The 12,058-nt window shown below is 30.9% G+C and overlaps 1 protein-coding gene across 4 annotated transcripts in view; it reads right to left on the bottom strand.

Annotated features, from left to right (window-relative positions):
* Positions 1 to 11,575, bottom strand: part of LOC126738557 (dynactin subunit 1) — a 40,076-nt gene extending 28,501 nt beyond the window's left edge. Inside the window, exons 1-6 of one of the 4 annotated variants that reach the window (XM_050443937.1) lie at positions 11,283 to 11,575; positions 4,685 to 4,812; positions 4,545 to 4,568; positions 3,631 to 3,826; positions 3,344 to 3,574; positions 3,002 to 3,287 (exon numbers count right to left, since the gene is read on the bottom strand). In XM_050443937.1, coding sequence (XP_050299894.1) covers positions 3,002 to 3,287; positions 3,344 to 3,574; positions 3,631 to 3,826; positions 4,545 to 4,568; positions 4,685 to 4,812; positions 11,283 to 11,486 — 1,069 coding nt within the window. In that variant the 5' untranslated portion in view covers positions 11,487 to 11,575. The remainder of the gene's footprint in view (positions 1 to 3,001; positions 3,288 to 3,343; positions 3,575 to 3,630; positions 3,827 to 4,544; positions 4,569 to 4,684; positions 4,813 to 11,282) is intronic. The other 3 variants (XM_050443938.1, XM_050443939.1, XM_050443940.1) reach the window with 3 other exon arrangements.
* Between the last annotated feature and the right edge of the window lie 483 nt (positions 11,576 to 12,058).

The raw sequence follows: 12,058 nt of genomic DNA, 5'->3' as shown, positions 1-12,058 counted from the left end.
AATACTTATTAATATTACAATAATGATGTGACTAACTTTATAATAAATTTATTTTTAATAAATATTATAATATTGAACAAAAAATAAATCCAGAACTTAGTTAAAATAAATAAAGACTATCAAATAATATGTACATAATTATGAAATAAACTGTTATTAATATAAATGCCAATTTTTCTTTGAATGTTCCTTAACATTTGCGGAGAAACTTTATTGAGTGCTCCTCTTATTTTTAAACTTAGGTCCTCTAAATGTTGAGCCGTAGTTTGATAAACCTGATCCTTAATAAAACCCCATATAGAAAAATTCATACGTTATATCAGGCGATCTCGCGGGCCAATTTATAAGACCATTATTCCCAATCCAACGATGTGGTTTAAAATTGTTCAAAAGCCTTGGACAACACCGATCTCCATGTGCACCATCATGCTGAAAATATTCAAAAAGTTTCTTATTACATCAAGAGATATCATCCAAAAGATCTTGCAGAGAATTTGTTAAAAAATTATGATATACTTGTCCAGTTAAACGTTCGTTGAAAAAAAATTGCCCAACTAGTCGTGTGTCGAGTGTCAGCCAAACATTTAGGTCGAACCTCTCTTGGAAAGGCGTTTCTCGATGAAAATGTTGATTACCTATTTATTATTTATGTATTGAAGTATATTTGTTTGGAAGGTCAGTCAATTATACGCATTTTGTAAATGTTTTTCAATAGTATACAATATATCATACTCAAACGTTTGAATTATATAAAATAATAATTTTATATTATAAGCATGAAATGTCCAGAAAATAGTCATGGACGACGCATGAAACGCGAGAAGGGAAATTCGGTTGGAATTTTGCCGTGTTATTGGCGTGTATCCTTTTCTTTATTAATTTGCTTAAATGCATTATAAAATATTAGTTCATTAAATATCTAGCCAAATATAAATACATGTATGTACAACGATCCTGTATAAAACCTTGAAAAAGAAGAAATTAAACAAAAATTAAATCTTTGTTTTACATATTTATTATTCTTTTCGCGAATAAATTAAGATTATGGCCAAATAAATAAATACCTAAAATTTTTTTGATGTAAGATGCGCTAAATTATTCTATAGAATTAAAAAAAAAAAACATTTTTTTATTTAAAAAGTTAAATAGATTTTATTTAGCTTTATATTATATCATTTTCTTGACCTTGTTTCAACCTATTCTGCGGTTTTAAAATTCAAATATTATTATACCAGTCCATCATATGATGTAAATTGGAAAGGCTCGTTATGGGACATGAGCCTTGTGGTTTGCGATGCTACTTTTTTATATTGCGAAGTATGCCGTTGTTAAAAATGTGAAAGCTGTCCTAGTATGTAATCTACCGCGTAATTTTAAAAATCTATGATTTTGAAACTGTTCTTTTTGTATCTCGGTTACTACTTAAAATTTTGAAAAAGTAAAAAACAGTTTTTATTGGGTTTTTTCCACAAAACACGGATATGTTTTATTATTTATTCTAGTGTTTAGTGTTATCTGTTTTATTCTAGTGTTTTAGAATTTTGAGATAAAAAAATAAACTTTGAATTCTCTTTTGAGAAATGTAACACACTGCACATCAGATAAGTGAGTCCAGTATACTATCCAGGACCCACTTATCTGATATGCAATACTTTCTATCAGAATTATATGAGAGGAAAAGAATCTCATTTACAAGAAGAGCATCTCTCTTCCTTTTATAAGTTCTTTTGGGAAGTACATGAACCCCTGCCATATCTATCATTATATGCTTGTGTGATATACCGATAAACAAATAATTAATTAGTCTATCTACTAGTGCTAAAATATACAGAGTTTTCTATTTAAAACAAAAACATAAATATATTTTTTTTATCTCAAAATTCTCTATATTTACAATAATACAGATAAAAATAGTGTTCTACCAAAAAAACCATATCAAGATAAATTTTACTTTTTAAATATGTTAATAATGAAGATATAATTAAATATAATAACAAGAAAAAATAAATAAATAAATAAAATCACTCAGTAGAATAAAATCTATGACAGCTGTCAAATTATTGACAATAGCAAATTTTGTTTTATAAAAAAGTAGCAATTTAAAAACCGCAAGGCTCTGCTATCTCCTATATAGCAACCTAATAACCTAACAGAGTTTTCGAATTTGGACACCCTGTACATACAAGTAAATATCTGGATATGTAATATCTGATGCACTAAACATTATTAAGAATATTTGTATGTAGATATAATATTTTTTTGATTAATACTTCCCTATATCAGCTTTTTAATTTTAACTAAAAAAATTGTCAAATAATTCCACAATATTGTTTATTAGTGGCCACTGAAATAATTGAAAATATGACCAAAACAATTTCACCAACAAAATATACTACAAGAAAAAAGTAATAAAAAAGTCAATGGAAAAACACAACACAAATATCAAAGCAGACAAAGCCAAAAACTGTAAATTATATTGTATGCCTATGATCAAAACCAGATTCAAATACAAATCCCACACCTGTTATAAAATTCTCAAAACAGGGGGAAGCAAGATGCCGTAATTAAATATTTGACCAATTAAAAAATTGCGTACGTCAAGTGCCAGTCAGGTCCCACCCACTTTTACCCCGAAATTGCGTCGTGTAGACCATTGTTGCCACTTATTAGTCATTTAAAAACGTAATATTCCTTCGGTATTTTAATTAAAATTATAATTTAACAAATAGACTATTAATAGTATAAAACTATGAAACTAACAATAATATCTAGATACTTTTAGCGAAATTAGTCCTATTGGAAAGAATCTCGCAAATTCCACAGATTTTGCTAAACGTGAATAACATAAACATAATTTTATCAAATATTTGACATTTTATCATGACATTTATTGTTGATGTTCAACCAAAAATGTACACCTGGTGTAAACCAAAACTTAACTATCGTGTATTGCTTGGGTACTTTATTTCTTAATTTTTCTAGGAACATAGTAAACTCATACCCTTTTCCTCCATTTCGGTTTTCAATATTTGCAAATCCAAAGTAACCTCCTCCAATTTTTCCTTGCAGGCTTCCAATTCTGCTTGCAGCACCTCCACCTTCTCCTCGGCCATTTCTTTATCGAGTGTGGCCATTTCTACCGCCTCGGCCAAGTCAGCGACCTCCTCGGCATGAGCCTCCCGAGCCTCGATGGCCTCTTTGGCCTCCTGTTTCGCCCGTTGCAGTTCCCTCTGAAGACTGTTTTGAGCCTCCATTATTTTCGATTTAAACTCAATCAGTTGCTCCAGCTATAATTCAGTCACTTTTACCAATAAACCAAGATTTTTCAAACCTATTTAATCACCTGAATCTTTAATTTATCATAATCCTTGAGTCGTTCCTTATCCTCTTGCCGGCGAATTTTCAAAGTTTCAATTCTTTCGCCAAGGTCCTTGATTTGCTGGCTACGATTTTCCAGCTCCTGTTGCAGCTGCAGATAGCTGATTTTCTCCTCCATAGAAGTAACCGGAGTGGGAGTAGTGGTTATAACAGCCCCGGGGGTGAATTGGGGCTTTAAAGTCTCCACAAAACCGGTCTAAGTTTAAGAATAAACTAATGACAGCTCTTTTCCGATAAAAAACAAAAACCTACTTCAACAAATGAAGCTCTCTTCGGAATTTGAGATGTGACTGCATCAGCGGCTTCTGAAGATCCTCCTTCGGGTGGTTTTTCTGTTGCTGGTGAGGCCAAATGGCTTCTACTACCAGCCAAAGATTGTCTGCTTCCTGCCAACGATTGTCTACTACCAGCCAAAGAATGTCTGGAGCTTCCCAGCGATATTCTGGAACTAGATTCGTATAGTAAATAGACTTAGAGGACTCTGAAGTTAGTGATGAGGAAGTTAAAGTGTATGGAATGATGTACTAAAGCCTTTGAAAAGGGTAGCATAATAACTAGGCAGAAATGTAAATACAAAACTAAATTCTTACTTTCAAAAGTTAATAACCCGTATAACTCGTAAGTCTAAATTAATTCAAAGCGTTTAATAAGATCTAACAAGGAGTAAAATAAACTTAAAGTCTCACAAATGTAGCTTCTATTATACGGCATCATCAGAACTTAATTTAAGTACAATAGCACACGTTAAATACACTTATGATAACACAGTTCAGGTAAACAGTTAATAACGATACACGATGTTGTTGATAAGGTCTGATGATGCCGTAAGGCGAAACGCGTAACCAAACTAATAGACGCTACATTTGTGAGACTCTGACTTTGGGTTTATTTTTCTCCTTATTAGAAGTCTATACTACATAATAATATAAGTTTGCTGTCATTTCTTTATATATGGTAAACTGGTTTTAATATAAGACTTAGATATGAAATTATCTAAAAAATGATCGTGTCTTGTGATAGTAAAGTAGACAAAACGTTACTGCTTACGTCGTAGGTCGCGGTTTGAGTCCTGAGTTTCTAGCGGCAATGCAAAGTTTTTATTACATTACTTGCGTTTGGTTTTTATTACCTTCTAGATAAGTATAATATTTTAAAACAATACTTACAAAGTAGGTTGGGTTTTCATTCCTCTAAAGCAGCATACAAATACGAGATAAACGTCATCATGTGTCCCAAACCAATGTTGTTATTCATGAGTTAGTAGAAAAAATCATGAACATTAGAAATTACTTTTTACTATACTTACGTGCTTGTCCTTGACCTGGCAATCTTCGAAATCTGTGGCTCGAAGGTTTTTACTGCTATAGGCATTCCATCTTTGTCTATTGGCGTTACTTGGCTTTCTCTAACAAATATGCCATGATTTGGGTCACACTGTATGAGGAAATGAAAAAAAAATGGTTAAGTCATATTTTAATGTAATTAGTAAATGACTTTTAAATAGTCTCAGGATTTGCAGAATTATTAAAAGAGAACCTAAAGATTACCAATATTTTCACTTCTCATAGGATCTTTATGACAGATTAATTAATAATTATCTTAATCGCTTTTACATAGAAGTATTAAAATTAAGAGCAATGTAATAAACGCAACAAATTTTGGTAGTTTGCAATATGAAATTAAAAAAATGGAACATCAAGTATTATTATTCCTATAAATTGCAGCATAATTTTATGTAAAAGATATGAACTTAAATTTTATAACTAGGATAACACTTAGATAGATACATTAGCACTTTTTTGTTATAGAAAATAAAAATTCAATTTCTATATTCTTTATGCGATAATATTTGTTTTTGCAAGCCTATAGAATGTACAAGCCTCCAAAAATGCTAAATTTACTGAATCAAATTGCTTTTTGACCTACAGAGTTTCATTTATAAAGCAGAAAATAAAAGTATTTACCTGTCAATAATAGAATAAATATTTTATATCCACAAAAAGAATAAAGATGAACACGAAAATTACAAATATCAGAATGCAACATATTAAGATTTCCTTTGCCATTATTTGTTGTATCATCAACACAATATAATTGTTGAAAAGTCGGTATAAATGCCACCTATAACTTGTTGTAAAATCTTACTAATATTTAAAAGGTCTTGGAGAGCCATGTTGTTTGACTGCTCCATTTATTTACATTGTAGCTATAAAAATATAATAAGTTAAGTCCAAGTTTAGTAAAAAAAATTTTACAACATATAAGGCAAAATAAAACAAAATCACAGTAAGCAAAGTAAATCATTTAACACAGCCAGAAATTACTAACAATACTACAATTAAAGAAAGAATAATTTACAAATTTTGTTTCAGTTTTTGCTTAAAACTACTAAATTTAGAGTCAAACAAATTTATTTATCCTAGCAGGCCACTTTTTCGAAACCAGTCGTGTTGGTTCATTCATGTTGTAGTTAGTGTGATGAAATGGGATTACAAAAAATTTCAGACTGTCTGATATTTCAAGAAGGAATTCTAAATTTAAAGAGTGACAACTACTAAGAACAGTCTACAGGAGCATTTATTACTTGTAGAATACATAAATTTAATAGAATTCTTCTTGACTCTAGTGTGGGCAAATTTAGTCTATCCCTCACCAAGTTATATTCACTTTTAAATGCAGCAATTCTTAAAAATTTATTCGGGACTTTTTTGAGTGGCTCAATGTATCTATTTATTTAATAAGTTAATGGGTTAGCGCTCAATTTAAAAAAAAGGAACATTATAGTATTGAATAAAAAGTCATGTTAAAACATTAAAAGAGATCCAATACATGAAACTTTTACTGACAAATACTTATATTTACTAAGGAATAAAATAATTTTAGTTTAACTTGTATAATTTATTAGAAATCAATAAGGCATTCTAAAAGTAAACATAAAGAGGTGTACCTCTGAATGAAACCAAGCATCTTTATTACCCCATTTGTTACCTGATTGATCTGGCTATCAAATGATTTTAGTCCATCCAGATTCCGAGATTTCAGAGGAAGTCCAAAACTTCTGTTTTAGAACTAATTAAAAGGGTATTTATTGAGTAAATAGGATTTATAGGTTTTCTTTATGGTGAAAAAGTTACTTTCTGTCATTTAATAATATTAAGTGACATCTTGCTTAAATCACACCAATTAAAAAATTTTGATGGAAAATCCTCTTGTAGAAGAGCAGCATCATTCAAAGACTTAATACTTCTAAAGAGTTTAACATCATTTGCCAACATGAGAACACTAAATCTTTTTAATTTTTCACCAAATCAATTAAAAGGCAAAACAAATAAGGGTCACTGTGGCAACTTTATGGTACCTCTAATGGCACATTCCTTAGATAATAAGCCTGCAAGATTGACCACTTGAGTTCTCCCTCCAACAAAGTTAGATATCTACTGAAGAAGAGGATCTGCAATATCAAAAGTCTTCAGTATTCATTGCAGCAATTTGTTAAGCATAATTTAAATAGATTTATTGTATATAAATTTAATTTCTATACTATACTATTATCTATGTCCAATTTGATATTATGATGTATTATGGAAAACAATATTAACATTAACACATAAGTACACAAAGCTGTTTCTCCAAATATGAATATCTGAATATGGTAAAATGATCGTCCATAACACCATACATTACCACCATACATACACTATACAGCACATCATACACCAATATGTAAAACATATCAGTAAAACTCACATTTAAGACAATAAAACAAAAAGGTAGGCAAAGCAGCTTACAAATTTTGTTATGCAGTGAAAGGGCTTATCGAGCCAGCTATGTTTCTAAGGTTAAGGTTGTGTAAGGTGCCCCTTACAATTAAATACTCAACAAGAGGGTGAGATATTTTTTAAAATTTGATAGACAAATATAGCAAAGTGGAGGTCAACATGAAAATTGCATTTTAAGTGTTTATTGGAGACATAATGGAATGACAGTCAAATTTACAACCACCATATGCAAAACACATAGTCATATTTCAAGCATTTTATTTTTTATATTAATTACAAGGCCAAGATTTCTAGCATATTAAACAGAAAGGTAAATTTTTCAATTAATTAATGAATTTTTTGACATTAAGCAACAAACAAAGCTCATAAAACCAGTCAAAGAAGTTTTCGAGATCACTATCAATACTAGCAAGTTCTCTATAATCTTCAGTATTAAATAATGATAGAAGCTGGGTGTGACATATGTGTAAATGTGATAAGCTTTGATGAATCTAAGTTGGTAAGCCAGCAGTAAAAAGGATAAAAAACATCGGACGAATAGTAGTCACTGAACTCCTGAGATACACCATGTCAATGATATTTCAAAAAGACAAACAATTTATAAAGAGCTCTAATACAGTTCAGAAATTGTACCTAGAATAAATCTCTTGAGGTAGTGCTAGCATTGGAGTTTTGCCTCTAAAGCCAACTCAAACTATTTAGCCTACTGTAATTCTCAAATAGTATGTTGCGCCCCAAGCGTATATTTTCAGATAAGACTTTTGAATGGAACATTCGAATGTAAATATCAATGTCGTTTTCACCAATTGAGACTTATCATTGCTTTGATATTATGGGATGTCCTAAGAGTATATAGATCATCACAGAGAGAGATCTACTGAGTTGGATAACTTCCTATCTGTCTGACAGATGGCAACAAGTTAACACTGGCAATCATCTGTCTAATCCAGCGTTACTCAAAGTGTGCTCCGCGGAGCCCCGGTGCTCCGCGAAACCTCCGGTAGGGCTCCGCCAGCAGTCATAATAAATGAATGCATGTATTAAAGTGGACCAGAATCTTTTTTTGTATGATTATTAATAAACAATTCACATATAACTGCTTTTGCTTTTAGTTTAGAGTTTAGGGTTCCGTTAAAAATTTAATTTTTTAAAAGGGTTCCGTCACAAATGATGTTCAGGAATTTACGCAGCCTGATATTGCATGTTCTTTTGATATTAATGAAATGCATGTACAAATATCTGAAGTCTTTATAAAGTTAATCAATGTCAATATTAATAAGGGCCCTGGGCCTGACTGTATTCCAGCTGTGTTCATAAAACACTGTGCTTTTGCTTTGGCACGTCCACTATGGCTGATTTATAATTTGTCTTTCAAGACAGGTAGATTTCCAACCTCATGGAAGTTAAATTATTTGACACCTATATTTAAGAATACAGGTCAGAGGGATGATGTGAAAAACTATCGTCCTGTTTCTCTGGCTTGTCACTTTGCAAAGGTTCTTGAAAGTTTTGTCACAGATTTTTTATCAGAGAAATTTAAAAACATAATCTCAACTAAGCAGCATGGGTTTGTCAGGGGTAGGTCCATTACCGCTAATTTGTTGCTTTACCAAACAGCTTTGTCGGTGGCCTTGGAGAGCGGTATGTCAGTTGATTCCATATATACTGACTTTTCCAAGGCCTTTGACAGGGTTAATCATTCTCTCCTGGTTACAAAGTTGTCACTCTATGGCATTGGTGGTTGTCTTTAGGCCTGGTTGAAGTCATATCTGTCTGGAAGAACGCAGATTGTAAAGATAAATAACTTTTATTCTAGTCTTTTTCCAGTGACTTCTGGGGTTCCTCAGGGTGCCCATCTTGCCCCTTTTTTATTTAATCTTTTTATTAATGATGTTGTTGATTGTTTTGATTATTGTAATGTGTTGCTTTTTGCTGATGATGTTAAGATTTTTAGAATTATAGACAGTAACTTCGCACATCATGAACTTTGTTCTGATCTTCACAAATTTGAATTACGGTGCAAGAACAATAGAATGGTCCTAAATGCTAAAAAATGCAAATATATTCAATTTACCAGGAGTTTTAATCCATCATTTCATCAGTACCATCTAATGAGTTCACTTATTGAGAAGGTATCAGAGATACATGATCTTGGGGTGCTTTTTGATTGTTAACTAACTTTTTCAAAAAATGTTGAAAACTTGTGTAATAAGGCTTACAAAATATTGGGTTTCATTAAGAGGCACACTCATGATTTCAGCAGTATTGATTCCATCAAACTTTTGTATTTTTCATTGGTTCGCAGTCAACTTGAGTAGAATTCATGTATATGGTCACCTTATTATGCTAAATATATAATGTGTCTAGAAAAAGTTCAACTTAAATTCATAAGATATGTTGCTTACATGCTTAATATTCCTTGTATTGATATTAATTACAGTGAAATGTATAGATTGCTGAAAATTGAAAAGTTGGAGACTCGACGTAAAAATTGCGATATTGTCACAACATACAAGATTCTTAACAATGTAATACAGTCTCCTGAATTGTTGTGTCAGCTTAATTTAAATGTTCCTCCTACTACAGTGCTCAGACAGACTAGATTATTCTACCTTGAACAACACTGTATGGTGAAAACTGTGCAATACATAGAATGATGATTAACTCAAATAGTGTCAGTATAGATTTGTTTTATTGTTCTCTGAGTTCACTTCAACAAGTTTTAAAATCTGCTTAAGTGCAATATAATTTTATATCTTGACTTTGCTTAAAGTGTGTCTTCTTTTCTATTGCAGTTACTCTGTTTTAAACCACTGTTGTCCTTATATTTTATTTTATTTTATTGATGTTACCTGTTATCTGTTATTTATGCTAGATATTTAATGATAGTACTAATACTTCAAGTGCTTTATTGCGATATAAAATCTTATTTTGTTGAATATTTTATATACTATATTTATTTTGTAAATTGGTTATAACCGTAATATATACTGAACTGAACTGAACAAAAAAAGTTTGAGTAACACTGGTATAATCCTTTCAATGTAACATCAGGGGTTTCCCAGGGATCCCATTTGGGCCCCATCTGTTTATCTTATTCATAAATGACCTACAGGCATTTTTCTCACATGTGGATTCTTAAAATTACTTACTGCAGTTGAGAATACGAATGTTATATTAAAACTGAAAAGAAATATTGACATTTGTTTTTCATGGTGCCAGGCTAATGATATGTTTTTGAATGCAGAAAAATATAAATTTATGAGATTTAGTTGTCTAATAAGTCAGCTGCCAGTTCAATATTCCATCAATAATGTCATTCTTCAAGAGGTTTTTGTATTGAAGGATTTAAGAGTTTATCTGGACACCTCATTGACCTTCCATTCTCAATTTGATGAAATGATTAATAAGAGTAACTGGATGTAGGATTCATTTGGAGGACATGTAAAGACTTTTTTAAAACATTATATGTTGCCATGCTAAGGTCTGTGCTGGATTTTGGAAATTATTTGGTGTCCTTAATCAAATACATATTGAGGGAATTAATAAAATTTGAATATAAGAACAAAATTATTAATTCAAAATAAGTATCTAAAAAATTCTAGTTATATTCTATCAAAACCAGGAATAAATCTTACTAATGAGTTGACAATGTTTTATCTTGGTTTAAATCCATTAACTGACAGAAGGGAATATTATGATGTGTGTTTGCATACAACATTTTAAATAACCAAATTAAGAGCCCTTAGTGTCTTATACTTTTAAAATTCATGTACTGGCTCGTTAGCTATACTCCTCTTGCATGTTCCATATTGTAGAATGTCTTATTTAGTTCATTGCCCAGTTAATAGAATCTTGTCCACTATTAACAAGTATGGTGCAGAGCTTGACTATTTTAATTTTATGTCACTGTTTAAATTTAAATTAGCAGCTAAAAAAAATTGTTTTTTCCTAGATTTAAATTTATTGCATTTAAACTTAGATCTAAGCTTAACTCTTTAAAATGTATTTTATGTTAATAAATAAATAAATAAATAAATGGGCTTGTAGCACTATCCCAGGAACTAGTCAAGTAGAGAAAAAACAAATAGTATGACTATCTAAGTTTCAATAAAAAAATTCTACCTTAAAGTACTCTACTCCTTCGACAGTACCATCGTTCTTCCCTTTGGGTTCCTCTAAAACAACCCCAATCCATTTTCCAGTCTGAAAGTTGGTTTTTCCAATAAAAGCAATTACTCCTCGTTTTACCGATGTTGCTTTTTCAGGATTTCTGTCTCCTTTATTACCAACTTCGACTCGTTGGCCGACTTTTATTAAATCGGCCATAATTTACAACAATAAATAAACCTATTGTTGGTAATTGTTTGCAGGAAAATTTTGGAAAGCCGATGAAATCATAGCAATAGATGTTAAACGTCAAAAACAGCTGAGAGAAAGCAACGATGTCAATGCCAACATCTGCGTTAGGCCGGTCGCACATCGGATACGAATTTGTATCATACGTAAACGTACGATGCTATTCAGTCAAAGTCAAAAAGTGCTTCATCGTTTAAAAAAATATACATTTTTGTTAACAAAGCATGTATGCACTTAGACTCAAAAGATATGAAAATAAGTATACCTCAATAAAGAGGTAAAAAATTAAATTATAAATTACCTATACAAAGTAGTAAAACATATGACTTAAGTTATAAAACAGTACAAAAAAGCCAAAGAAGAGTTTAAGTAAATTAAAAAAAAAAAAACAAAATTGGATTTTGGTTGGATAAATATAAAGAAGTTAGGCAAAAATTAAAATAAAACTCAAAAAAAGCATACATAGAATATAAAATTGAAGTTGAACGAAGTATGTATTCAGACCTCAAGTTTTATTTATTGATTTTTTTCAATATTCGGCA

Source organism: Anthonomus grandis, chromosome 7 (assembly GCF_022605725.1).
Source record: "Anthonomus grandis grandis chromosome 7, icAntGran1.3, whole genome shotgun sequence".
NCBI classification, from domain to species: domain Eukaryota; kingdom Metazoa; phylum Arthropoda; class Insecta; order Coleoptera; family Curculionidae; genus Anthonomus; species Anthonomus grandis.
The sequence above is the reverse complement of the archived record's forward strand: the minus strand, read 5'-3'. Positions and strand labels throughout refer to the sequence as shown.